Raw genomic sequence first — 24087 nt, 5'->3', positions numbered from 1 at the left:
CGCATCACAGGAAGTGCTAGGTGCACCACACTAATGCGTCCCCGTGGCCGGCGCCCCGCCCCCCGGGGCGCCGCAACTCACTCTGCAGCCTGCTCCTTGTCCCACAGCCGTGATCCACTGCCCGCGGCCGCAGCAGTCACCCGCAACCATACATTCCTGTGGTCGAGCATCCACCCCCTCCCAGCCTTGGCCGGTAAGCACCCAGCTCCCCCTTTTCAGCAGTGTCTCTGGATAGAGAGGGGAGAGGGAGAGGGGGAGGGGGAGGGAGAGGGGGAGGGGGAGGGGGAGGGGGAGGGGGAGGGGGAGGGGGGGAAGGGCATAATCCCATATGCACTGAATTAGGCAGAGGAGAGAGGGGGAGATAGGTAAAGAGAAGGAGTAAATGCACCTGAACTCCTTTCCCCAGGACCTTCCAAGGTGGTTGGGGTCCTCTGAAGGGGTTCCTGGCAGCCGACCGCAGACTTGGAAGGAGGCTTGAAGTTCCGTTCCCTTCTCCCGGATACGCTCCCTTCTCTCCATCTGCGCTCCAGCAGTGTTCCCCCCTGCGCTCGCCGTCAGAGAGGGGCGCTGCTCCAGAGGGGGGAACCCTATTGCTGGCGGGCCAACGACGCCAATGCACATAGGCAGGGTCGTGCCACCTTTTCTTCGCTGGGTAGGGCGCCGCAGAGTGGTGGAGACACCATCTGCCTGCGCCCTCCCCGGGAGTACAGGAAAGCCAGGGAAAAGCCCCGACTCCCCGTATGCCCGCCATAAAGTCCTCCTGGACCTGACATGTCTGCCTCCTTGCTAGACACTAAGCTAAAAACTAATTAGCTGAGTGCCTGCAGGGGTGATATAGCCTGGTGGGAGGAGCTAACACTTTTGCTTAGTGTCGCCTCCTAGTGGCAGTGGCTATATCCCATGGTCTGGCTGGGTCCCCCAATGATACGGACGAGAAAAAAGGGTCTGGCAAGTTGGATTCCAGCATGTCTGATCCTATTGTTCTCAAGTGAGAAAAGCTGTGTCCAGGAGCCCTATAGCAGCTTACTCCCCTCTCCTTTTAAGAACACAGGCAAAATTCGATTAATATGTATCACAGTTTTGAAAGGGATAGCTGTTGGCTGACGGCCATCTAAGATGTAAGGCTGTCTTTAGAGAAATATTGTGTGTATTGGATGAAGTAGTTGTACACATATACTACAGGTCTGATATAGTGTTCAGTTATGTACCTTCATGATAAACTTTCCAGGAAAAAACTAAGATTTTGCAAACGCTAATAACTTACAATACGCGAGCTGCTCTTTACAAGTGATTTACAGTAATTTTAGTTACAACTATTTTTTTATTAATGAGCTCAAGGGTAAAAGCATTCAAATAGCTCAATTCTAGGGCCCAATGCCCATGGACGAATTATCACTACACAATTTGTGGCCAGACGCCCGCTGCAAATTCTGCAGCAATGTCCATCCATAGACATGCCATGTTAAAAGATTCTTCGCTGCCCACGAGCGGAAATCAACTGCGATTTTCTGCTCGCGGGGAAGAATCGTAACATGCTCTATTTTGTGCGGAAAATCACACGAACGCCTTCCATTACAGTCAATGGAAGCCGTCCGATCCACGGCGATTACAAAATGTTAATTTTGAAATTGCTGCAAATTCACGTCATCGCCGGCAGCATCATGCCCAGCGGCCGAGACACTCGCCATGGATCCAGACAATTGAGTATAGGGTCTCTGGCCGGCACCGGGCCGGATTCCACTGCAAGATTTCGCAGTCGAATTCTGAACCGGCCGTGGGCATGAGGCCTAAGCGAAAGCACTCACAGAACAGCATTTTTAGTTGAAAAACTGTGGTAATTAACAATCATATTAATGGTTGTGCAATGTTGAGGGGAAAAAAATTCTGCAGCAAATTAAAAAGCTATTTGAAAACCACCACATGTGGGAGTGGTCTTGGTGATTTGCCGCTGCCGTTCTGTGTGTTCCTACCCTAAAAGAAAGCAATTTTTAATTATTAGTAAGTGCAGTTTTTAAGTGAAAGTGACACCGTAACATACTGCGAACAGTACATAAAAGTGAAAGCAAACTACCTTACACAAACAATATTTGACTTTGTGAAATACAAACTAATGGCTACTGATCAAATCAAGTGGTAAATAATTAACAGTCTAATAACCTGAAGGGCAGGTGAATGATAGCAGAAAGATAAATTTAATCCATACTGCATGTCAATTTCCACACGGATTCTGTGTGGATATTTTCCATATTGTGTAGATGAGATTTATTTAAATATCTGCTTTGTGGCTGCTGTATATGCTGCTTGTTTTAAGCACACTAAATCCCCACCTTTAGGGCGCCTTCACACTGGCGAAAAAATTGTGCGATGCGAGAGTGAGTGAAAATGCAGAATTATAAAACCAATGATTTTCAGTGTTTCCTTCACGTTTGCGATGTTTACATTTATTTCTTTCGTTTGCGATTTTTTTATCTCCCATGTTTCCCGATGGATCCTCCTTTTTATCGCATCACAAAACACAAACTTGCGATTTTCGTGTGATACGATGCGTTTTTAACATTAGAAAGTCCTATTGACTTTCGCACTATAAAAAAATCACGGCAAAATCTTATAAATAAAAACGAGCGAGAAAATCGCGAGTGGCAGCAATGTTTTAGTGAGAAAAAGCAGTGTTAACGCTTAAAAATCGTAGCAAAAAAGTCACGATTTTGCCACAAATTTCTCACAGCGATATCGCGAGCGCCAGTCTGAAGGAGCCCTTACGCTAAGTGATGTCATTCTCAACAGTCACTACAGCTGTTGTATGATGTGGTCAAAATCCTAGATCGTAAGACTGCTAAGAGTAGAATATTATGTCACTCTTGCCTGTAATGTTTACATGCATCTTATGTACTTGGGAGACCGGCCAAACGCTTGCAACATTGGCCTTTGTGGGTAACAAAGGCCTATCACGTGGGTTGGGAGACGTACAGTTTCTCAGACAGCCAGCCAAAAACTTACTGCATACTGATGAGGAACAAAACCCCTGAAGCAACTATCTGTACACAGCATAGAGAACTATGGTTTTAGCTTATATTGCCAGTTATGTTAAAAAAGGACCACTTAGAGGAAAGCTACCTTCTAATAGGTGGGACTTCTGACGAATTTTAACATCTCCCATTTGCATACAAAATTTCCCAGAAGAGCAATGGATGGTCTTTTACGCCTCCTTATGCCTGCTCGGCAGTCTGCACAAGAAGAAACTATACCCCTCCTGATACACATCATAGGCCTCTCACTCAGCCAAAAACCAACTGTACAGTAATGAAAGGCAAAAGCCCAAAAAACAACTACCTGTACATGTTTAAGGAGTGTACATGGTTATCTTTTCCTTCTGGAGAAAACTTTGGTTTTGGTTTATATTCCCCATCATTGTTACATGGTCTGTTAAAAGGTCAGACATTAACCTGTAGCAAGACTACCTTCTCATAAGTGGTGCTGGCGAGGTATTGTAACGTTTCCCATTTGCAATATATTGCGGCACATGAGGTTAAAGCACTGACCTGGCATCTGAGAGTGTCTGAGTCTTTGATGGTTGACTGCATTAAGGGCATATTCAAGTCTTCCATGCATAAAGGTGGGCTCTGATGAAATTCTATTAATCCATCATTTTCAGCAGAATCCAAATTGAAATCTGATGGTCCACAACTAGTAGTACAAAGTGGACACATTCAATGATATCAGTAGGTGCTACATATTCTAATGACACATTTCAGAGAGCAAAGTGCAAAGAAATTTAACTTGCGAGGTCAACAAGTGGCACGATTTGGGAAATTAACAATTCCAACAACACAATTTTTAATTTAAAGATGGTACCGTAAAAACATACAAAATAAAATTGATTAACCGATTACATGAACCCCTAAACGATGTACTTTTATGTCCTGTGTGTTCGAGGTTTGTATGGAGAGGGATCGAGAGAAAGTACCGCTCCATACATTTCAGGGGCTGGCTGTTTCTAACAGCTGACACCCGTCTGCAACAACCACTATCCAGGTGAACATTGAGCACAGCTATTAATCCTTTCAATGCCACTGTCAGGTCTGACAACGGCATTTAAACCCCCCGATTAGTCATCCCATGATGCAATTGTGAGGTGCCATTTGGTTGCTGTGGCAGCCTGGGGCCTTCTGAAGGCCCCAGCGCTGCCATGGCTGATTGCCTATCAAGCCATGCATTATACCACATGAGCAATAAAACTATTTCAAGCTCTAGTTCCCTGTAGGGACGTGTAAAAGAAAAAAGTAAAAATGAGTAATTTTTATTATTAGAAAAAATAAAAAGTAAGTTTAAAAACAATCCTTTTCCCATATTTCTAATTAAAAAAATCAAAGTTATAAAAAAACATATTTGGTATTGCTGTGTCCGTAAAAGTCAGATCTGTCAAAGGTACAAATTATTTGTCCCAAATGGTGAATATCCTCAGAAAAAAATACCCAATGCCAGAATTACACTTTTTGGTCACCCCCTCTCCCAAATTTTTTTTTAATGAAAAGCGATCAAAAAGTCGTATGTACTCAAAAAAAAACTATATGACGTTCTAAAAAACAAACCATCACACACCTATGTCAACAGAAAAATACTTAAGTTATGGCGTCATGTCATTTTTGCCACAATATGTGCGGCATAAAAAAAAAAGACCCTTCAAAGATGGTGGAATTATGTTTTTTTTTCCATTTCACCCCACTTAGATTTTTTTAAACTTTTTTAGGACAGTAAATGGTATATTAAATAGTACCATTAAACAATAAAACTCGTCACATAAAAAAAGAAGACATCAGGTGGCTAAGTTGATGATTTTTTGAAAGTGGTAAAGAAAAAACAAAAATGAGAAAAAAGGAGCGGTCCTTAAGGGTTTGTCCAGTTGTGAACTATTGATGGCCTCTATGCAGAATGAAAAATAGTAGATCAGAAGAGGTCTGTCATATGGGACCCCCACGATCAGCTGTTCACTAGGCCAGTGTACTTGTCCACTGAGCTGATTTCTGCAGGAAACATACTGCAGTGGATTCAGTCCAAGAGTTCCCAATGAAGTGAATAGGAACTTTGCCTGTAATACCAACCCTGGCCCCCATTGATCTACTATTGATAGCCTATCCTAAGGATTTGCTATAAATAATTTACAATTGGAGAAGCCCCTTGAGGTTGATTAACTATTGTGTATATTAAGTTACATAAATACATAATATGCAACTAAACATTCTGTCTTACCTCTCCAATATCCCACTTGAAATTGCTAATTCAATATTATGGATACTAGATGTGATATGCTGCCTGGGAAAACTGATAGAGGTTATCATTTACCTGACATCCATTTGCTTATGTGCTTTGTCACAGGAACTCTCCAAAGTTAGGTGAAGAAACTGCAGGTCATGCTGCTGCTTCATGTAAATCTGTTATGAGGAGCCCACAGTTGATATTATTACACACACATTTCTATTCATATTATATCTATCTATATATAGATATATATATCCAAGCTCCCCCCTCACCTTTCAGGGGCCGTGTAGCATAACCATGCCCATTCAGTACTACATTGTTATCTCTCTATCTATCTCATTTATTATTCACGAGTGGGGTGATTAATTGGTAGTGGTAGAAGGGATAAAGGCCCATTTACACGGAGCGATGATTGCAAAAAAAAAAAAAAACCATAAAAGGCGATCGTTTTAGCGATAATCGGTGCGTCTAAATGTGCACCCATCATGCACTTTTCATGCACTGCTAGTTGATCATTAAATTCAGTCCAACCTAAAAATCGTCATTCAGCCTTATCAGCAGTTCTCCACGGGGAGTGCTGATAGCATTGTTTCCCGCTGGAGAACAAAGGATCTGTACGCAGATAAGAGCCCTCAGCCTATTAACTGCATTCAGGAAGGCTTCATTAGCACACTTAATTGCTCTTAAGTAGCTGAATAGCTACTTAATACTTTATGCAAAATGATCGCTTAAAGCTGTCACTCAAACTGTCATTTGAGCCTTTGAGTGCTCATCGGGCTGTGTAAATGGGCCTTAAGCAAGGTGTACTTGATTACAATACAATGATATCACTAGATCAAATGATAAGGTGGTGAGAGATGAGCTGGACTAAAGGCCCATTTACACGCAAGGATCACTAAAAATTCATTCAAACAAGCAAAAGTGAGCGATAATCATCACATGTAAACACAAAGCCATTGTGCACTATTCGTTCACTTGTCGTTTAGCGCTGAGTTTCAGGCTGCATAAGATAGTCGTTAGTTTGTTCACTTGCGTTGGGTTTAAACAGCAGTTGTTAAGTCTTTCTAATGATTTGAGGGGAGGGGTGACTGTCCAGCTAAACACAATGACTCATGCAGCAGTGGACAATGGCTTTTACTTCACACTAATTAAAAAACCTCCCACCTAGAGATACTTTGCATATACACACATGACCAGCTGAGCAAACAATCACTGTGTTATCTTTTCTATGTCCACTTTACCTGTAAACACTACCAAACAACCCAGCTAACGAGGGAAATGGCGAGGATTTGAAACGATTATCTTTACGCGTAAACACTCATCATTTGAAAGCAAAAAAGTCGTTCAGCCGTTCATTGGTTCAAATGACAATCGTTGTGGGTGAATCGGCCTTAATGCCCCATTTAGACAGGACGAGCCATCGGGCAAATGATGCCCGACAGTGTCCCAGCGACGCTCACTCCTGTGCTGTTACACGGAAGCAAGTATCGCCAGCATCGCTGAAAGTGCTGCCAGCATGGAGGTGGAGCAGCCGGTGAGCACTCTCCCCTTGCCCGCCTCCATTCACTGTAAGCAGACAGTCGCTCAAAAGTGAACGACTGCTGTTTACACTGAACAACTAGTCGTTCTGTTTCCTGCATGTAGAAACTGGATGCATTTACACAGGACGACTATAGTTCAAAACCCAGCGGGAGCACGGGAATTTGAACAATTCTCAATTATAAATGTTCACTGTAAATGGCCCTTAAAAACAGAGTCTAATTGTACTATGGGTAGGGTCGGGGGAGATGGATGGAGAGCAGAGCATAACAAAACAGTACCACTATAAGGTGCAGGGTGATAGAGCATGGGGTTGGTGAGATGATCATCATCCCACCAAAACATCATAGGCCGCCTACAGACGGCCAGGTCGGATCCTGCTGCGAGAGTTCTCACAGCGAGACCTGACCCACGCCCCTGCAGGGACCAGTGTGGCTTTCATCTGCTCCCGCGGCTCCGGCTCTCTGATCTGCCGGCGCATGCGCAGAACGGAGCCGGCGGCTGGGGAGTGACATTTCTGTGTGAGTCTCTGCGAGACCCGCACAGAAATAGAACATGACGCAATTTGTTTTCCGCGTTTGATTTCATGCAGGCAAATCGCGCCCGTTTGCCTAGGATTGCGATTTGTAATGCAATCCTATGGCAGCATCCACGGGCGGAAATTCTGCGTGAAATCCCGCCGTGTAATTTCCGCCCATGTGCAGGGGGCCATACAGCCCTCTGTAATAGCAGTTTTGTTGCGTCAGACAGTTCTCAGTTTTTTTAATATTTTTTTTTACTACTTATGACTTGGAGTGAATGCAATACGTTGACACACGACTCTCCATAGACTGCACTTCCTTGTGTGGAAAACACACATGAACTTGCAAATGACAATGTGCTGCATCAGTTTTTTTTACTTTTTGCAGGCTCTGAACTTCTCTGTCTGTTCTGTCTTGCTTGGATTTTGCCAGTTGAAGGAGTTGATCTTTACGTTTCTCTCTTTCAGCTGTAACAAAGAATTCACACGTGATGTAAACACAAGTGAAGTTACCGCCATAATTGCCAGTGTACACATTTGAACAAGAACTAGCTAAGTACCATAATTAAATATTACTCACCTGCAAAGACCAGCTCAGCCTGCATATATGCACTTTCCTGTTTTAGACGAATTATCTCTTCCCTCTGTTCGTTGTTTTCCATAGTCTTTTGGCTGAGATCATCTTAATACAAAACAAAACCCTGGTGAGCACATAGTGAAAACAACATACGGGTGTCAAAGTAAGAACTGATGGAACGGAGGTAGTATACCCCCCTGATCACGGTGTGGGAAATATTGTGCAAATATTTGTATTTCCCTGTATATTGTTCTTAGACAGTAGTAAGAGCTACAGTCACTGTGTTCACCACACATACCCAAGGAAAGTTTTGACACATGAACAATATGTACTCCAACCAAATGGGAAAGTTTCCACTGACTAAAGACAATCATTATAGTACCATAGACAAATTAATAATATGGCTAGTTGATGTCCAGATACACATTTACATTACTCATTTTACTAAGGCCTCATGTCCACTTGCATGCACGGATACCCACGCTGCGGGGCTCTCCCCTCTGTGCAGGCCAGATCTTCTTTCTTCCAGGCGGTGGATGTGCTCAGCACACCGGCAGTGTGCCGCGCGCATGCCCCGTGCACAGCTTTTATTTTTTTTAACTACTGCTCTCCTGCGTATCCGTGGCACAGCACAAAAACAGCTGCGGCTGTGGCGCGGATACGAAAGGCTTCAATGGAAGCTGCGGGAGCTGACCGTACAGGAGATCCACAGGAAAATGGAGCATGCTGCGATTTCTTTCCGTGCGTGCTATCGGCACGCCGGGAAGAAACCCCATCCGCATGCTTTTAGCTGCCCTACAGATGCTAATGTATCCCTATGGGCAGCAAGACGCACAGATCATCCATGCGGGGGCCACACGGAGAAATAAAATCCGCACGTGAACATTGGGCCTAATGAGAGTTAGTTCACACTAGTGAAAAGGGGTTCAGTTTTCCTGCTCCATTATTACAGTATGAAAATGGCATCCACTGGCCGAACACAACCATCAAATGATGGATCTAAACACTGCTCAACATACCCCTTAGACTAAAACTGGGTTCGTTACACTTCTGGTCATCCGACATTCTACAGAATGATATAGCGCTGCATTTAATCCTGTTGTTTTAACAGAATTCAGCAACAAAGGTTCAGAATGGAACCTCCAATGCAGATGTGAACAGACCCTAAGGGCTCATTCCCATGGACAGAGCAGGATACGCCCACAGATTTACGCTGCAGGAGTACTGCGGTGGTAAACAAAACGTGCCCCTACTGATGGGGGAAAAAACGCATGGTTTCCGCGGTCTTCATCAATACTATATCAATGGAGACCTCCCGCAGCGTAAATCCGTGGAAAATAGAACATGCCGCAATTCATTTCCTGCTGCAAAAACAGAACCTAATAGCTGTGGAATTCCACCGTGGGAACCGCGGTACAAATCTGTTTGTGGGCATTAGCCCTAAGTGCAATTTTTTGGCCTTTGGTGTTTAGCTTTGTATGATAGTTTTTTCAGCAATAAATAGTATTTTTGTCACTTAATGACCCTTTTAGTCCACACCCACTTTGCTTAGGAGCCTCGCACTATGTGCTTCTGGCCCTGACTGAATAAACTTTACATCCTGACTCAAGAAAATAATCACAGGAAGTGCAATAAAATGAGCTGACCAAGGAATGCGGCCTGTATAACTAGCTACCGGCAAGTTATGCCTACAGAATACCATGTACACATGACAGCCGATGAGCACAGTTCATGCAACTTAATAGCCTAACAGCATATCTGACAAAGTAACAGCACATCACATGCTTATTTTAATTTACTTTAATTACAAACAAATCGTACTGATACAAGAGGGAAGGCATTTACACCACTAATCCCCCAACATGCAGACAGCCAAATGCTAAATGGAGGAGCAAATAACACATGTGAAGGACAGTGATGAAACAGCCACTCACAAGCCTTCCTTATACTGAGGGGGTGGCTGTATAGCGTTTATTCCTGCACAAAAGAGTAGATACAGGGTGTCAGACCAATGGTACATGTAGTACACCATGCAGGCTTGCAACCTGTTAATGATGCCATATTTTAATCCAACGGGCTACCCTGCACCCCACAGGTGAACCACACTGGCAGCCTAGGCCCCCCTAGCATTAACCCTTTCCAATCCACTGTCTAACGTCTAAAGACATTATGATTTAAGGCTGTACAGCTCCGATGTTGGAAGACATCCGTCAGGGTTTTCTTACTGTATATTGCCAGGCTCTCTGCTGTCGGAGCCTATCCAACGTGTCACATCATGCAGTACTGGCTTTAGCCAGTAGATAGCACTGTTTTATAACAGCAGAAAAAGAGTAAGGCCCCTAGGAAAACCAGGAAACAATTTGGATTGGAAAGGGTTAAAAGCCGCACTGCATGTTAATGATAAATTATGATAAATATGAGGTATTGGTTAATATTTTGGCCAAAATACGTGAGCTCATACCCCAGCGTCAAGGGTCCTCATTTATTGAGGTTATTAATAGTTTGTAAGCCTGCATGGTGCATGACATGTAACATACATATAAACAGTATAAATCAACTGCAGCACTCACATAGAATCAATCCAATTCAATTTCTGTTGTTCTGCTGTATATGCAGCGAGGAGCAAATGGATGCAACAGCCCAGTTAGGTCCGGATCATAACCTCATAATAAAAAGAAGACCAGCTGGTCTTCTTTTAATGGAGGAATAAAGGTTTGAATACTACTTTGAAAACTCACCTGATGCTGCCTGGTCTACGCTTTATAATACTGATGTACCATACATATGACATCCTACCCTGTATCTACTCTTTTGTGCAGGAATAAGCACTAAATAGCCTGTCCCCTCAATATAAGTAGGGTTTGTGTATGGCTGTTTCATCAGTGTCCTTCATATGTGTTATTTGCTCCTCCATTTGGCAGCTTGGCTGTCTGCATGTTGGGGAATGAGTGGTGTATATGCCTGCCCTCTTGTATTAGTATATCACTAAGTATATGGCCACTTTCTGTGGGTTTCATTTGTCTGTTTTATATTTTCCTTTCTGTGACTTTCATTTCAAAGAGTAATTTTCTCTACTCCCCAAAAGGTGAAAATACATAATAGTGAAAGAGGGTTTACAGCTAAATCTAGGGTATGTTCACACAGGGCAGAAATGCTGTAGGTTTTCTTCAGATGGAAATCTGCAGCAAATCTGCAGCAGGAAATCGACATCAATTGGTGTAGATTTTGATTTGGATGTGGATTTTGGTGCGGATTTCACTTCCTCAATCGAGCAGTTGGAATTTGCACTGAAAATACGCAGCATAAGTTGACATGCTCCAGATTTACAATTCACATGTGTATGTCCGTTCTGCTTCATGTTTCATGCTGAATTTTTCCACACCATGTAGACAAGATTTTTTTTATATCTCGTCTACATAACTTACATTGTAAATTCTGTGGATTTTTTGCACGTAAAATCTACAGCATTTCTGCTCCGTGGGAACATACCCTTACATCAGTTACATATGGAGCTTCTGCTGACAGAATTGTTAAAACCTATGAGTTGTGAAAAAAAACATCATACCCTTCAGCTTATCAAGTTCCATCTTCAAGTATGTTATTCTGGGCTTCAACCCTTGCAATTCTTTCATTGCCGACCTTTCTCTGAGCCGTGTCTCACGTAACGCTGCTTCCAGATCTTTGAATCGAGAAGTGAACTCTGTGATGTGATTGGTTGCTTCTACTATATCTTTGTCCTAGAGAGAAACATTGCATATTGGTTGTGTAGGAAAACAAGCAAAATGCTTAGGCCCAATTCACGGGCGGATTTGATTTGTGGAACCAGTGCGGGAAATCCACAGAGCAAGCCACCAAAAGGGATGCATTAGCGTCCGCGGGACAGTAAAAAGCATGTGATTTTCTTTTTCCCCCGGTGTGCGGATCGCACATGTGGGAAGAAATCGCAGCATGCTGCATTTTCCTGTGGATCCCGCGCGGACGGCTTCCATTGAAGTCAATGGAAGCCGTCTGATCCACGGACTGCCCGCAGCTGTCACTGTGGACGAGCCGCAGATTCGCGGGAAAGCAGGAGATTTGAAAAAAAAGGAGCACTACGCATATACCGGGCGTGTCAGTCGGCGCCCCCGGACACATCCACTGTGCTGAAGAAAGAAGATCTGGCAACGACGGAGGACACCCACGCTGGATCCCAGAGAGGTAAGAAAATGTCTTTTCCTCTCCATGTCCTTGGGCATGCACAGATTCCACTGCAGGATTTGGGCCTTAATGGAGCACCAAAATTGCTTTACTGTATTATTTAAGTGTACTCGTTTGTCTGCCAGTATAGTTTTATTTTTGCTAGGAAAATAGAACAAACACGGTAAAGTAAAATGTTAATAAAACAGTAAGAATGTACCAAAAATAGAAAATAACAAAAACTGCTTGATACTAGGGTGGTTTGTGTATAGGAAATGTAAGAGGTAATGTTTTAAAAACAAAATTATTGGCACAAAACCTTGTTAGGCTGGGCTCACATGATCATATTTGTGTATTAAGCGTGTAATGTACACGTAAATAATCAGCGGTAAATGGCATCAATGAAAGTACATTGATTTTCATTGTTCCACTCATACTGGTGTATATTTATTGCATATGTTACGCACATAAAAAAGAACGCAGCATGTTCTATTTTACAGCACATAAGAGCCCTATTGTTCTCTATGGGTGTATTTGGAATGCAGTGCATATGCAATTACATTGCTCTGGTGGCAATTCATATTCTAAATTCCGGATTACAAATTCCCTTTAATCTCCCCATCTTCTTTAGTTATTTAATCCTGCAAGAAAAGGTGAAATTTACAGCAAATCCACAGCATTTCTCACAAACTGCAGCACTGCAGAAAATTCATAGCAGACCCGCCTGTTGTTGCCGCACCCTTAGAAAACTGACTGCAGCAGGAGCCTCCCCTCTACGCCCTGTCTGCTGGTACATAAACGTTAAATTCCGCACCCTCAGTCACTCACCAGCTGAAAATGGAACAGATGTGCAGGAGATTAATCCCTCTCAGTGGATTTCTATTGGACTGTTTATTTGACCTCTTATTGCTTTGTACCTCTTAATAAAATTATCGCATCTTTCTCCAGTAGTCTTCAGGTAAAGACCGGGATGTGAAATGCAAGTCTTAATAAATTTTACCCAAAATGAATAAATATTACCTTTACCTTCAGTGTTAGTAAAGTGGAGAGCTCCTGTTCTCTGGCCTTTAATTGTCCCACATGGGCAGACAGCTCCAAAACAGAATCATTCAATATTTGATTTTTCCCCTGAAAAGACAGATCAAATAAGTACACATGCACAACGCAGTGGCACACCAAGTAATACGCACCCACAAGGTCACCATGTGCTGCTTTACATGAGGATCTACTTTTGTACATTTTCTTCCTAATGAGCAAAATGTAGGTCTATATGTAAATGTCCGCCATGGTATTTCTGTTGCATCTAATAAATATAGAAGATGTAATAAAAAGAATAAAAATGTAAAGACCATTCGGCCACTTTGATAAGGCAGTATTTGGGCTTATTCAGTAGTCCGTATATCGGCTGGGTTTTCACGCCCGGCCAATATATGCTGTCCCTCTCTGCAGGGGGAGGAGGCAGGCCGGGCCGGGAGCAGTGCACTAAGCTCCCACACCCTCTCTGCCCCTTGCCACCATCTACATAGAAGGGGTTAACAGCAGGAGGTGCATCTCAGATGCACCCCTGCTGTTGCAGCGGGAGACCGGCTCCCGCTGTGGGGTAGCGCGAGATCACTTAAGTTTACGCCCTGTTGCGGGAAGTACCCCGCTGCCAGGGCGTAAACTTATGCCCTGGAGCAGGAAGGGGTTAAACTTACCTCCAAATCTTGGCAATGGTTGTATTCTTCTGAAGCTTTCAGACATACTTCCTGAAGTTGCTGCTGGGTATTCTCCAATGTGACCTTCCGATCCTGCTGTTGTGCTTCCAGGAATTTTATCTTTTTGGTTATTGATCTGATTACTTCATTCCTTCTCTGAAGTTCATCTAAAGTAAACACACCACCAGTATAATATATGAATGTTAGTGGTGACAATACACAGAAGGCACAGTGATGAGAACACTAGTAAATATTTATGTAGGAGAGGCTGCAGATGCAGTTCTGTTGCCCTCTGAGTCTGTAGGAGAGGAAGGGGGGCACAAGCGTGGAATCATCTGATTCAGGCCTCTTTCACACGAGCAATAGCGGTATCGCCGCTACAAAATCGCAGCGATATCGCAGCTTTGTTCACGTGATTTTGTAGCGTTAGCGATGCTTTTGTGTAAAATTGCACATTGCGTTGCTGCTGCCCAAGATTTTGTCGTGAGAAAGTTAACAGGAGTTTCTAATGTTGAAAATGTATCGCATAGCACGAAAATCACAAATTCATACTATGCGATAAACAAGGCAGCTCCATAGGGAAACATGGTCTAGAAAAGAAAAAAATAAATTTGCAAATTGCAGCAAGATAGAGCATGCTGCAATTTTTTTTTTCTTGCAACATAGCATCAGGCAAAACATAGCTAATGTTAAGGAACCCATTGGAAAGCATGGGTTTCACAAACGTGCGTTTTGCAGCGCTGTCGTATCGCCGGGAAATTAGCGATTTTGTAGCCCGTGTGAAAATGGCCTTACTCAAAATGATAAGTGCAGCACTGTCATCACACCATAAACAGACTGTGCACTCAGTATGCAACAGAATGAAGAAAGGAAAACCAGTGCTATGGGGTAAATCCTCAACAGCAAAATATGACAGAATGCCCAGAAAATGTAACTTCTGGAGGGAAGTGGTGGAAAACAATACACCACTACCTCCTTTCCAAAGCGACTACACATTAGTTCACTCCCCAGGAATTCCAGGAACAGGGCAGGTAGCCAGCAAGAGCAGTGAAGCCATTAATCATATGCCATGAAGTAGCAGGTAAACATACACATACGCCAGGTCATGGACTGCATCGTGTTTCGGAGGAATATTGGCAGAAACAAACACCTTTTTAAAGAAAGAATTAGAAAACACTATAAGGGACCTTTCACACGGGATGAAATATTCCTCAACAGCGGTGCAGAATACGCCCTCCTGAGGAATACCCAGCCCCCAAATCCGCACTGCTTTGAATCCCGCAGTTCTCATTCACTGTTCTTCGGAATTTTACATTTCTACATGAAACAAAAACGATCAATGTATGAACTTCCCGACAGGTTTACGAGTCGGCGCGGATTTTTATGCTGACTGAAACTAAACAACGAATGAGAATCGGATGACTCTAATTCATTGTTCAGTTGTTGGCTGCGTTTAAACTGAACGATGATCGTTCAGTTTTGCTTGTTTGAAAGAGTTTCTGAACGATAATCATTATGTCTAGACGCAGCAAAAGATGTGCTAAATTAATTATGGCGCGCAGCTCTTATTACATTTGGGCTTCTTTGGTTGTCCATGCGTCACTAATTGAAATCTACAGCAATTATGTGTTGGCGTACATTTGTGCAGTAATTTACAACAATTTCTGGCTATAACTATGGTAAATATGTAGGACAGTGGGAGGCCACACCCCATTTCAAGAAACCCTGGTCGCCTTTTTGAAAGGGACGTGCCAAAATTTGCAGCTTTTTTCCGCTAGAAAACAGGCACAAAGGTTTTGAGAAATTACCCCAATGTGTTCCTTTTCTTTTTTTTACTGTAATTTTATTTGAAATGTTCACATTATACAATAATGCAATAAACATTTAACTGGAATGCGTTACATTCTCATTAATGCACAATAAAGGTAGTTCGCAATAATATAGATTGGGGGGAAAGAAAGGAGACAACATGGCTGAAATTCAGTTTTTGAATAATCTTCTCTCTAGTGTCCCGGTCCAATCATGAAACTAGACTGTTAATTAAAAGTAACAGAATACTAATGGTGTGGCCAGGGCCTAACCTGAATAAAGGGGGATTGGGAAGATTTGGGAAAAGGTAGGGACAGAGGAAAGCGTGACTCCCATAGACAGTTTTCCCACGAGGTGGACGCTACAAAAGGCAGCCCCGGGCTATAGGGTGGTAAATCAGTAGGCTTTTGTTATTGTTTTTATAGAGGGAGTATTCCAGCCATGGAGTCCATATTATCAAGAATTTCTCATGCCTATCAGCTAGAATAGAGGTCAGTTTTTCATTTATTAGATTGACCCCAATGTGTTCCTTTAGAGAGAAGCTGTAGATGGATAATTAAAATAGGAAAATCCTGTTACAGACGTTGTGTGTGTAGTCACAGCCTGATATACAATAAATGTTTGACCTCCAAAAAAAACCTTTACTCTTTTGCCACGGAGAAAAACTATTTTTTTCCCCATGAAGTCACTGATAATCCTTTTTATTGAGTTTTTTATAATTCCAGGATTTCTACATTGGGCATAAACTGCAGATACTGGGCATAAACAGAAATCGGTATAGAACATATAGGAACCATACTTTCCAGCTTTGCGCACTTCTGTTCCAGTCGGAGAACATGCTGCCTATCATTCTCCCACGCCAACAACTGCCTCTGATGCACTGCCACCATGTCATTCAGCTCCCTATCTCGGTCTTTGAGCTCGGTGATCAATAATTGCAGTTCTTTCCTTTGCTTCTGGATTGTAGAATTTTCAAGGTCTGTACAAACAAACTAGAGAGAGGACAAAAAAGTAACAGAGTATGAGATAACATGAGACTGAACTACTGTACATCATAGAGGTCTGTACAGCCTGACTACAGAATGCTGTTTAATATCTCCCTCTTGCATACACCATCATGAAAGGTGTGACTGTAACCTCAGCTCTATGCTTGTAGGAATTCTACAATTATCTTGGGATGTTTAGCAGTTAGATTTAATAATACTCTTTATTTCCCTATGCTTGTGTAGCTGTACAGATTGCACCCGTCAACGTGCTGTGCAGGACACTCACATTACATGTCCTATTCTTGTGTGAGACTCGCATGACAAACTGGGACCATTAGGCTGGGTTCACACAGGACGGATTTGCCTTGTAAATTGTGTGCAGAATTTCTGCGTGGCAAATTTGCCCACAGCTCCTAATCCCGGGATTAGCCAGCCATGTGGACGAGATTTAGCAAAAATCTCATCCATGCGGAGCGGCCAATCCATTGCGACAAAGCTGGGCGGAACCAACGATGCAGTGCGGAACTGACAGCCCCAGCATGTGAAATTTTTTTTCCCCCGCTGCGGCCTCACTCCTCTATATGGGGAGAGAATGCTGGTGACTGAACTGCTCCAAAACCCGCGGCAAAATGCTGCAGGTTTTGAAGCTGCAGCTCTCCCATGGAAATTTTGCAGCTTTTTGGCGTGGCCAAGCTGTGAGATTACCACGGGATTTCCGTCCCGTGGGAACCCAGCTTTGCTCTGAGTGAAAAATCACTCATGTGCATAAAATCATTCAAATGAGTGGGTTTATTTTCTGTGTGTGTTCTGTCCATCTTGAACAGAGACAGAACTCGTGTATGAATATCGGACATGTTAATGTAGCCTGAGGCTAACTGCACCAAGCGAGCACCTTGAATCCAGCCCCATATCGCGCTCACCATCCATGTGAAATCCCCACGGATGCCAGGCGTTTTCAAGGCAAAACAGCCTTGCATCACTTCGGAGATGTTTTTAATGGGAGACGTCACATTGCGTACGCCTAGCACTTGGCGTGATGATGCCGCCGGTCCCATTGACAACATGTGAGAGCACGCAGCAAGATAAAGCATGCCGCGATTTGTTTCCCGCATAGCATCGTTCATGTGTATGACCCCATGCAAAAGAATGGAGGTCATATTTGTGTAAGATTTGTGTGTCTTGAAACGCACAAATCTCGCACGATTTTCTCGCCCGTGTGAAGCCAGCCTTAGCATGAGTGCAAGAAGAAACCAATAAAAAGACAAGGAGAGCACACGAACCATGCAGATTTTTTGCTTGCTTGAATTCAAACACAGAACCCTAGTTAGGCAAGGCAACATTGCTAACCACTGAGCCAGACAGCAGCAGATAATGTAATGGGTATATCCCAATAAGTACCCTATGCACAAGGTAAAATCAAGGCTAAACTTGGAGACGATTTCCACCTTGATCTACCACAGAAGCCCAAAATGTAGGAAGGGTCCAAGACACCACTTGATAAATGACTGTATATACTTGAGGTAGGCCTGCGTGCTGAACATTGCTGTTAGGTGCATTTATGCCCTACAATAAAGCACTGAAACAATGTATCTCCTTGCACATAATAGAACAGGCTTACCAAAGAGAAATGTATTTATTATTTTATCACTTAGATGTTATTTATTTTGTATAGTGACTTCTATGTACAACAGTCCTGATAAGGCCTCATGCACACGGGCGGATTTAAATTGCAGAGTCCGGATCAGGCGACCTCCTCCAGATTCCGCAGCAAATACCTTCCATAGCATGCAATGCAATAGCACACGAGCTGAAACCAATTGCGGTTTCCGCTTGTGGAGGAAAAATTGCAGCATGCTCCATTTTTGCACAGATTCCGCGCAGACTGCTTCCATTGAAGTCTTGACATTGCAGAACGGTTGTGAATTCTGCATCACCACTGGGCGATGGCGCGGGAAAAGCAGGGGTTTAAAAAAAATCTGTGCTGCACATGTCCAACGGCGAGCTGTGCCGACCATCGGCAGTGCAGATGAAGAAAAAAAGAGCAGGTACGCGCAGACACCGCTGCTGCCAGGGCCAGATTTCACTGCGAGATTCTGCATGCTGAATCTGACCCGCCCGTGTGCGCGAGGCCTGGCTGTTTTCACATCTGCGTTCGGGAAGCAGAAATGGGGAATCCCCTGGCTGAACACATCACTCTTATGACAGAACCGAACATTGACTATAATATGGTCCGCTTGGTCTATATTTGGCTGTCCGGTATTTTACCAGACGAACAAGTGCGGCAAGCAGTGCTTTTTTCCTGGTACTTTGTGTGGGATCTGCGACGGTACCCTCGAACGGACGTTCAAGCACAGATTTGAAGCGGCCTTAGACTAGGACTATACAGGGACTTTGGTCTCATGACACGAAGATCACAAAGTTGAATTGGAACATTGCATCTAATGATTGTCAGTGATTGTATTGTGACCTACAACTAATGCGCCTGTGACATGACCGCTGCAAAATATCCCAAATCTCTGGATCTCTGGTTGCATGTGACTTGGTCGTCATAAACTGCAATGTAAATTGGACATCACTGCAATTTGCCTGCAACATGGCCATTTTTTAACTGCCAAGTTGCAGCTCCAAAACAGTCACATGACTTTTATTAATGGATATTAGCATATAGCTCACCTAGTCTGTGCCACGTGACATTTTGGGCTGTGTGGCACACACATTGACAGTAATGGCATGCGGCCCCTATGTATTGTCTTGACACAAAACTCAATTATGTTTAATTTCGCATTTCATGTACATTTGATATTCTTGTACCTTTGGGGAGGAATTCGAGGTGTTCATCAGGATGGGTCCGCCGGGCCAGCAGCACAGGTATAAACTAGGAGACAAAGAGAAGAAGGACTGAGAAGAGACTACCGAGCTGCTGGATCTGACAACTACAAGTCTTACATCATGAGAATCCATATATTATCATTAGCTGTACTGGGACCCCGATGGAGACCTACTACATCTGTGTCAGGGCTCCTACCCACTTAGCTGTACTGGGACCCCGACTGAGACCTACTACATCTGTGTCATGGCTCCTACCCACTTAGCTGTACTGAGACCCCGACTGAGACCTACTACATCTGTGCCAGGGCTCCTACCCACTTAGCTGTGCTGGGACCCCGACCGAGACCTACTACATCTGTGTCAGAGCTCCAATCCACTTAGCTGTACTGGGACCCCGACTGAGACCTACTACATCTGTGTAAGGGCTCCTACCCACTTAGCTGTGCTGGGACCCCGACCGAGACCTACTACATCTGTGTCAGAGCTCCAATCCACTTAGCTGTACTGGGACCCCGACCGAGACCTACTACATCTGTGTCAGGGCTCCTACCCACTTGCGTTTTTTTAACTCGAACATCAATGGGACTTTCTAATGTTAAAAACGCACCGCAATTTTGTGCTTTTTGTACGATTCGTTTTTATCATTAGAAAGTCCTACTGACATTCGTGTTAAAAAAACGCAAGTGGGTAGGAGCCCTCATACAGCTCGACCGGGAATTAAAAGGATATTTAGCCTAATGAGGTCCAGATACATTCTCTTTTCACGGAGGTTCTTTTCAGGTTCTCTTCTCTCTATGGGGAGAGATTATCGCAGTGAAATACAGGCGGAAAAGCAGTTTCAAACCTGTGCCAAATTGCGCGGGTTTGGAAGCAGCCTTTCCGCTGCAGAAATCTTGTGGAATTTCCGTGCGGTCCAGCTGCAGACATTCCACAAGATTTCCGTCCCGTGTGACTCCAGCCTAAGGATGCACTGCCGTCACCGTATGCGGATTTCAGCCAGTAAATATGCAGCGTATTCATGCGATGACATCCGCTACCGGGAGTTTCTGCCAATCCGCAGTTTTGTCACATGCATGGATACACAGTGTATGTTCGCACATAAAAAGACCACGCTAAATCCTACTGATTGTGTACATCAATACGTTTCCTATGTATTTACGCATGGCCGTTGATCTCACGGGCTAGTACACACAAGATAAGGCATGTTGTGTTTTTTTCACACAACCGAAAGCAGAGTGTAACATAGGCAGCTGTGAATGAACCTGCTGACTGCAATGTACATTCGTGTGAATGAGCCCCAAACCGCAGGACGCCGCATGTAACCGGCTCCACACTGCTCAGCTGCAACAACCGCACAGCCCGAGGCCACATGCGCACGGACACCGACCTGACAACTTCCCCGCTCCAAGTCCTGCGCCGCAAGTCACGTCCAACTAATCCAAGTCTCGTGAGATTCCGTGCCATCCACCACTAATTCAAGGGAACAGCTCCCCCTGCTGGCAGGTCAGCCATCTGCAGGACAATCAGCAGTCCTGACTATCCAGCACAGGTCCGGTATCTGCTGTGAGGAGTGGTATGTTCACATCACCCACCCTGTGGACGCACCGAGCGCAGCGTGCGGTCAGGACAGTGTGATACAAGGATGCTTAAAAACATGCTGTGTTCATAATAATCATCTCTATTTGTATAGCGCCAACTTATTCCGCACTTCACACTTTGCAGCCTGATGCTGTGTTTTCTTCCCCCCCCCTACATTAACCCTTTCCAATCCAGTTCCCAAATCGCTGCATTTTCTATCTTTCTTCGTGGTCTCGTATCGCAGTCCCATTGTTTTCAGTGGGACCAGCGGCAGCACCTCCCCATGTGCTAGGTGCACGCAATGCATGTCTCCCATTGAAAACAATGGAAGAAACTGCGATCCTACACCGCAGCAAAGGATCACTTCTCCCCCTTGGTGATGGGAGGTTGTTTTGACATGAAAACTCCTCGCATCCCCAGGGAATTCACATGGCGGGGAGCGTGATATGGCGGCGGATTCATGGCCCCATATTTCACCAATGTGAACGTAGCCTGAGGCCGTATTCATGTTTTTGTTGCATTTTTGAACCACAGTTAAAATATCTTGTTATAAAACTGCATGCGATTCAAAAACCTCACACGTTTTTAAGAGACTTCATACACTATTAAAAACCGCTCCTGGATTTAAACAATACAGGCGGTTCTTTTTTCTTTTTCTTTTTTTTTTTAACTGCATGCAGGTTTTTGATGCCTTTTTTAATTGTGTGTAAAGTGTGCAAACATATACAGAAGATACCCAGGTTATACCAGCATGCTCCATATCACTTTAGACATGATTTATAACTTTGCCAGCTGTACATATATAATTATATACAAGAGATATCCAAGATATACCAGCAAGGTCGATATTACTATATACAGCGATATCGACCATGCTTGTGTAAGGGCTCATGTCTACGGACGAATTTTCACTGCATTCAACGCGGCGATAATCCGGCCACGGGGAGCGCAGTGCACGCTTTACATGGCGTTGCTATGGAAAGCGCTGCCCCCCTGTCCATGACCGGAGAATCATAGCCATTTTCCGCTCACGGCCAGCAAATCACAGCATGCTGCGAATTGCCGCGACAGATAGGCTCAGCGTGGAGATGTCAGCTGGCTCCTGCTCCCCAGCGGCAGACATCCGCCGAGGGATATGGCAACGCCCGTGGACAGGTAGCCTGAGGCCAATTTCACATCTACACTGGAACCTCCGGTCAGAGGTTTGGTCACAGATCGTCTCAAAATACTAAAAGAAGCAGATGCCGTGTCCTTTCTTCCGTCCAAAAAGATGGGTGGTGTAGCATGCTGATATATTCTGAACATCTCCTGTATATAATTATATATGTACAGCTCATATAAGTTATACATCTTCTGTGTATAGTGATATACAGTAATGACATCTACTAGTATTGACATCTACTAAGGCCAATTTTGAGTAAGGACGGTTTTATTTTAGCCAAAATTTTGTCTCTAGTAACATTGGTTGCTTCCAACACCGGCGTGTGCCGGTCCACGTGACTGCTGCTGAACCCACATGATCTCCTTCTTGGCGTCCCCTCCTCCTCTTGCTGCTAATGCAACCCACCTTTCTCCATCATGAGCGACGAGTAATACACCAGTACGGTACTGTACAATTGCACTCCAATGTAACAGCACAGAGAACACAGTGATAACAGATGATGTCACCTGCAATCCTATGCAACAGCACAGAGAACACGGCGATAACGTTGAGGACAAATGATGTAATAGATGTGACCTGCAGTCCTATGTAACACCACAGCTAACAGAGTAACCTGTTTAATGTTAATTTATTCTTTACAGTAATTTTTTTTATATTCATTTATTATTGTTTTTTGGTATTTAGGACCATATTCTCCATTAAATGTGGTTTGGTGGTTTTTTTGGAATGTCTAGAACAAATTAGACAGGCGAATTTTCACTGCGATAAACGGGCCACGGGGAAAGCAGTAAACGCTTTCCATAGCGTAACTATGGAAAGCGCAGCCCCCCTGTCCACGAATGGAGAATCATAGCGACTCTCTTCTCGCGGTTGTCAAATTGCAGCATGCTGCGAATTGCCGCGATTCTCCGCAGTGAGCCTGTCAGAAAGGCTCACTGCGGCGATACGTCAGCTGGCTCCTGCTCCCTGCCGCGGGATATCGCAACGCCCATGGACAGGCAGCCTTAATTGGGTTTACATTGATTCCTATGGAAATAATTACCGTGAGCAGCAACGGTTTCAGGTAAAGCCGATTACTTTCGGACGGATTACCAACGTTAGTAGATGTTTTACTGTATGAAGTTATACCAGCATGATTGATATCACTACATAATGTGTAGTTTATACCAGTAGTACATATATTATATACAGGACATATCCAGGTTATACCAGCATAGTCGATATCACTATATACAGGAAGCTGTACATCACCCTGTATATAGTGAGAAAAAAATAGCAGTGGCAGCAGGAAACGATGCAATCACAAAACCTTTATTCCTCCAGTCACCATACGACGTTTCGATCCAACATGATCTTTATTAACTTGATCAAGATCATGTTGGATCGAAACGTCGTATGGTGACTGGAGGAATAAAGGTTTTGTGATTGCATCGTTTCCTGCTGCCACGGCTATTTTTTCTCCTGATTGGCTTTCTGGAGCTGAACGATCCGGCTCCTCGCTGCGGCTGGCACATTGGATGGTCCCACCCAGAGGGTTATATGGCGTTGTGCTGCCCTGGACTTTATTATTGACCCTGTATATAGTGATATGGAGCATGCTAATATAACCTGGATATCTCCTGTATATAATTATGTATGTACAACTGATATAACTTATACCAGCTATACGTACAAAATTACATATGGTACATACATTATTGGATTGGATTATCAGATGACTCTGCTCTCCTCCGATATGTCAGACGCCACCGGCCAGACCAATAACAAGGCCAGCAGTGCACTGATAGACTGCAGCTGTGACCAATCACAACTGCAGTCTCTTAGTGGAAGGAGTGGGGGAACAGTGTGCCACGGAAGTCTGTAATTGGCTGCCAGCTCCCCGGTTAACAGCCCTCCCTGAATGCCATCCACAGCTGGCCTATAGCGGTGGCCTGTGTGTCCCTGTTGCAATTACGACC

The 24087-nt window shown here is 44.0% G+C and overlaps 1 protein-coding gene across 4 annotated transcripts in view; it reads right to left on the bottom strand.

The window, feature by feature from the left end:
• The window catches only part of CCDC62 (coiled-coil domain containing 62), a 29838-nt gene extending 9030 nt beyond the window's left edge, over positions 1-20808 (bottom strand). The window contains exons 1-10 of one of the 4 annotated variants that reach the window (XM_066603325.1): positions 20777-20808; positions 19372-19435; positions 16374-16566; positions 13766-13932; positions 13095-13196; positions 11458-11629; positions 7896-7997; positions 7695-7783; positions 5341-5429; positions 3540-3684 (exon numbers count right to left, since the gene is read on the bottom strand). In XM_066603325.1, coding sequence (XP_066459422.1) covers positions 3540-3684; positions 5341-5429; positions 7695-7783; positions 7896-7997; positions 11458-11629; positions 13095-13196; positions 13766-13932; positions 16374-16566; positions 19372-19398 — 1086 coding nt within the window. In that variant the 5' untranslated portion in view covers positions 19399-19435; positions 20777-20808. Of the gene's footprint in view, positions 1-3539; positions 3685-5340; positions 5430-7694; positions 7784-7895; positions 7998-11457; positions 11630-13094; positions 13197-13765; positions 13933-16373; positions 16567-19371; positions 19890-20651; positions 20736-20776 lie in introns of those variants that run through there. The other 3 variants (XM_066603322.1, XM_066603323.1, XM_066603321.1) reach the window with 3 other exon arrangements.
• Between the last annotated feature and the right edge of the window lie 3279 nt (positions 20809-24087).

Source organism: Eleutherodactylus coqui, chromosome 5 (assembly GCF_035609145.1).
Source record: "Eleutherodactylus coqui strain aEleCoq1 chromosome 5, aEleCoq1.hap1, whole genome shotgun sequence".
Classification (NCBI taxonomy): Eukaryota; Metazoa; Chordata; class Amphibia; order Anura; family Eleutherodactylidae; genus Eleutherodactylus; species Eleutherodactylus coqui.
This window is presented reverse-complemented; position numbering and strand designations above follow the sequence as displayed.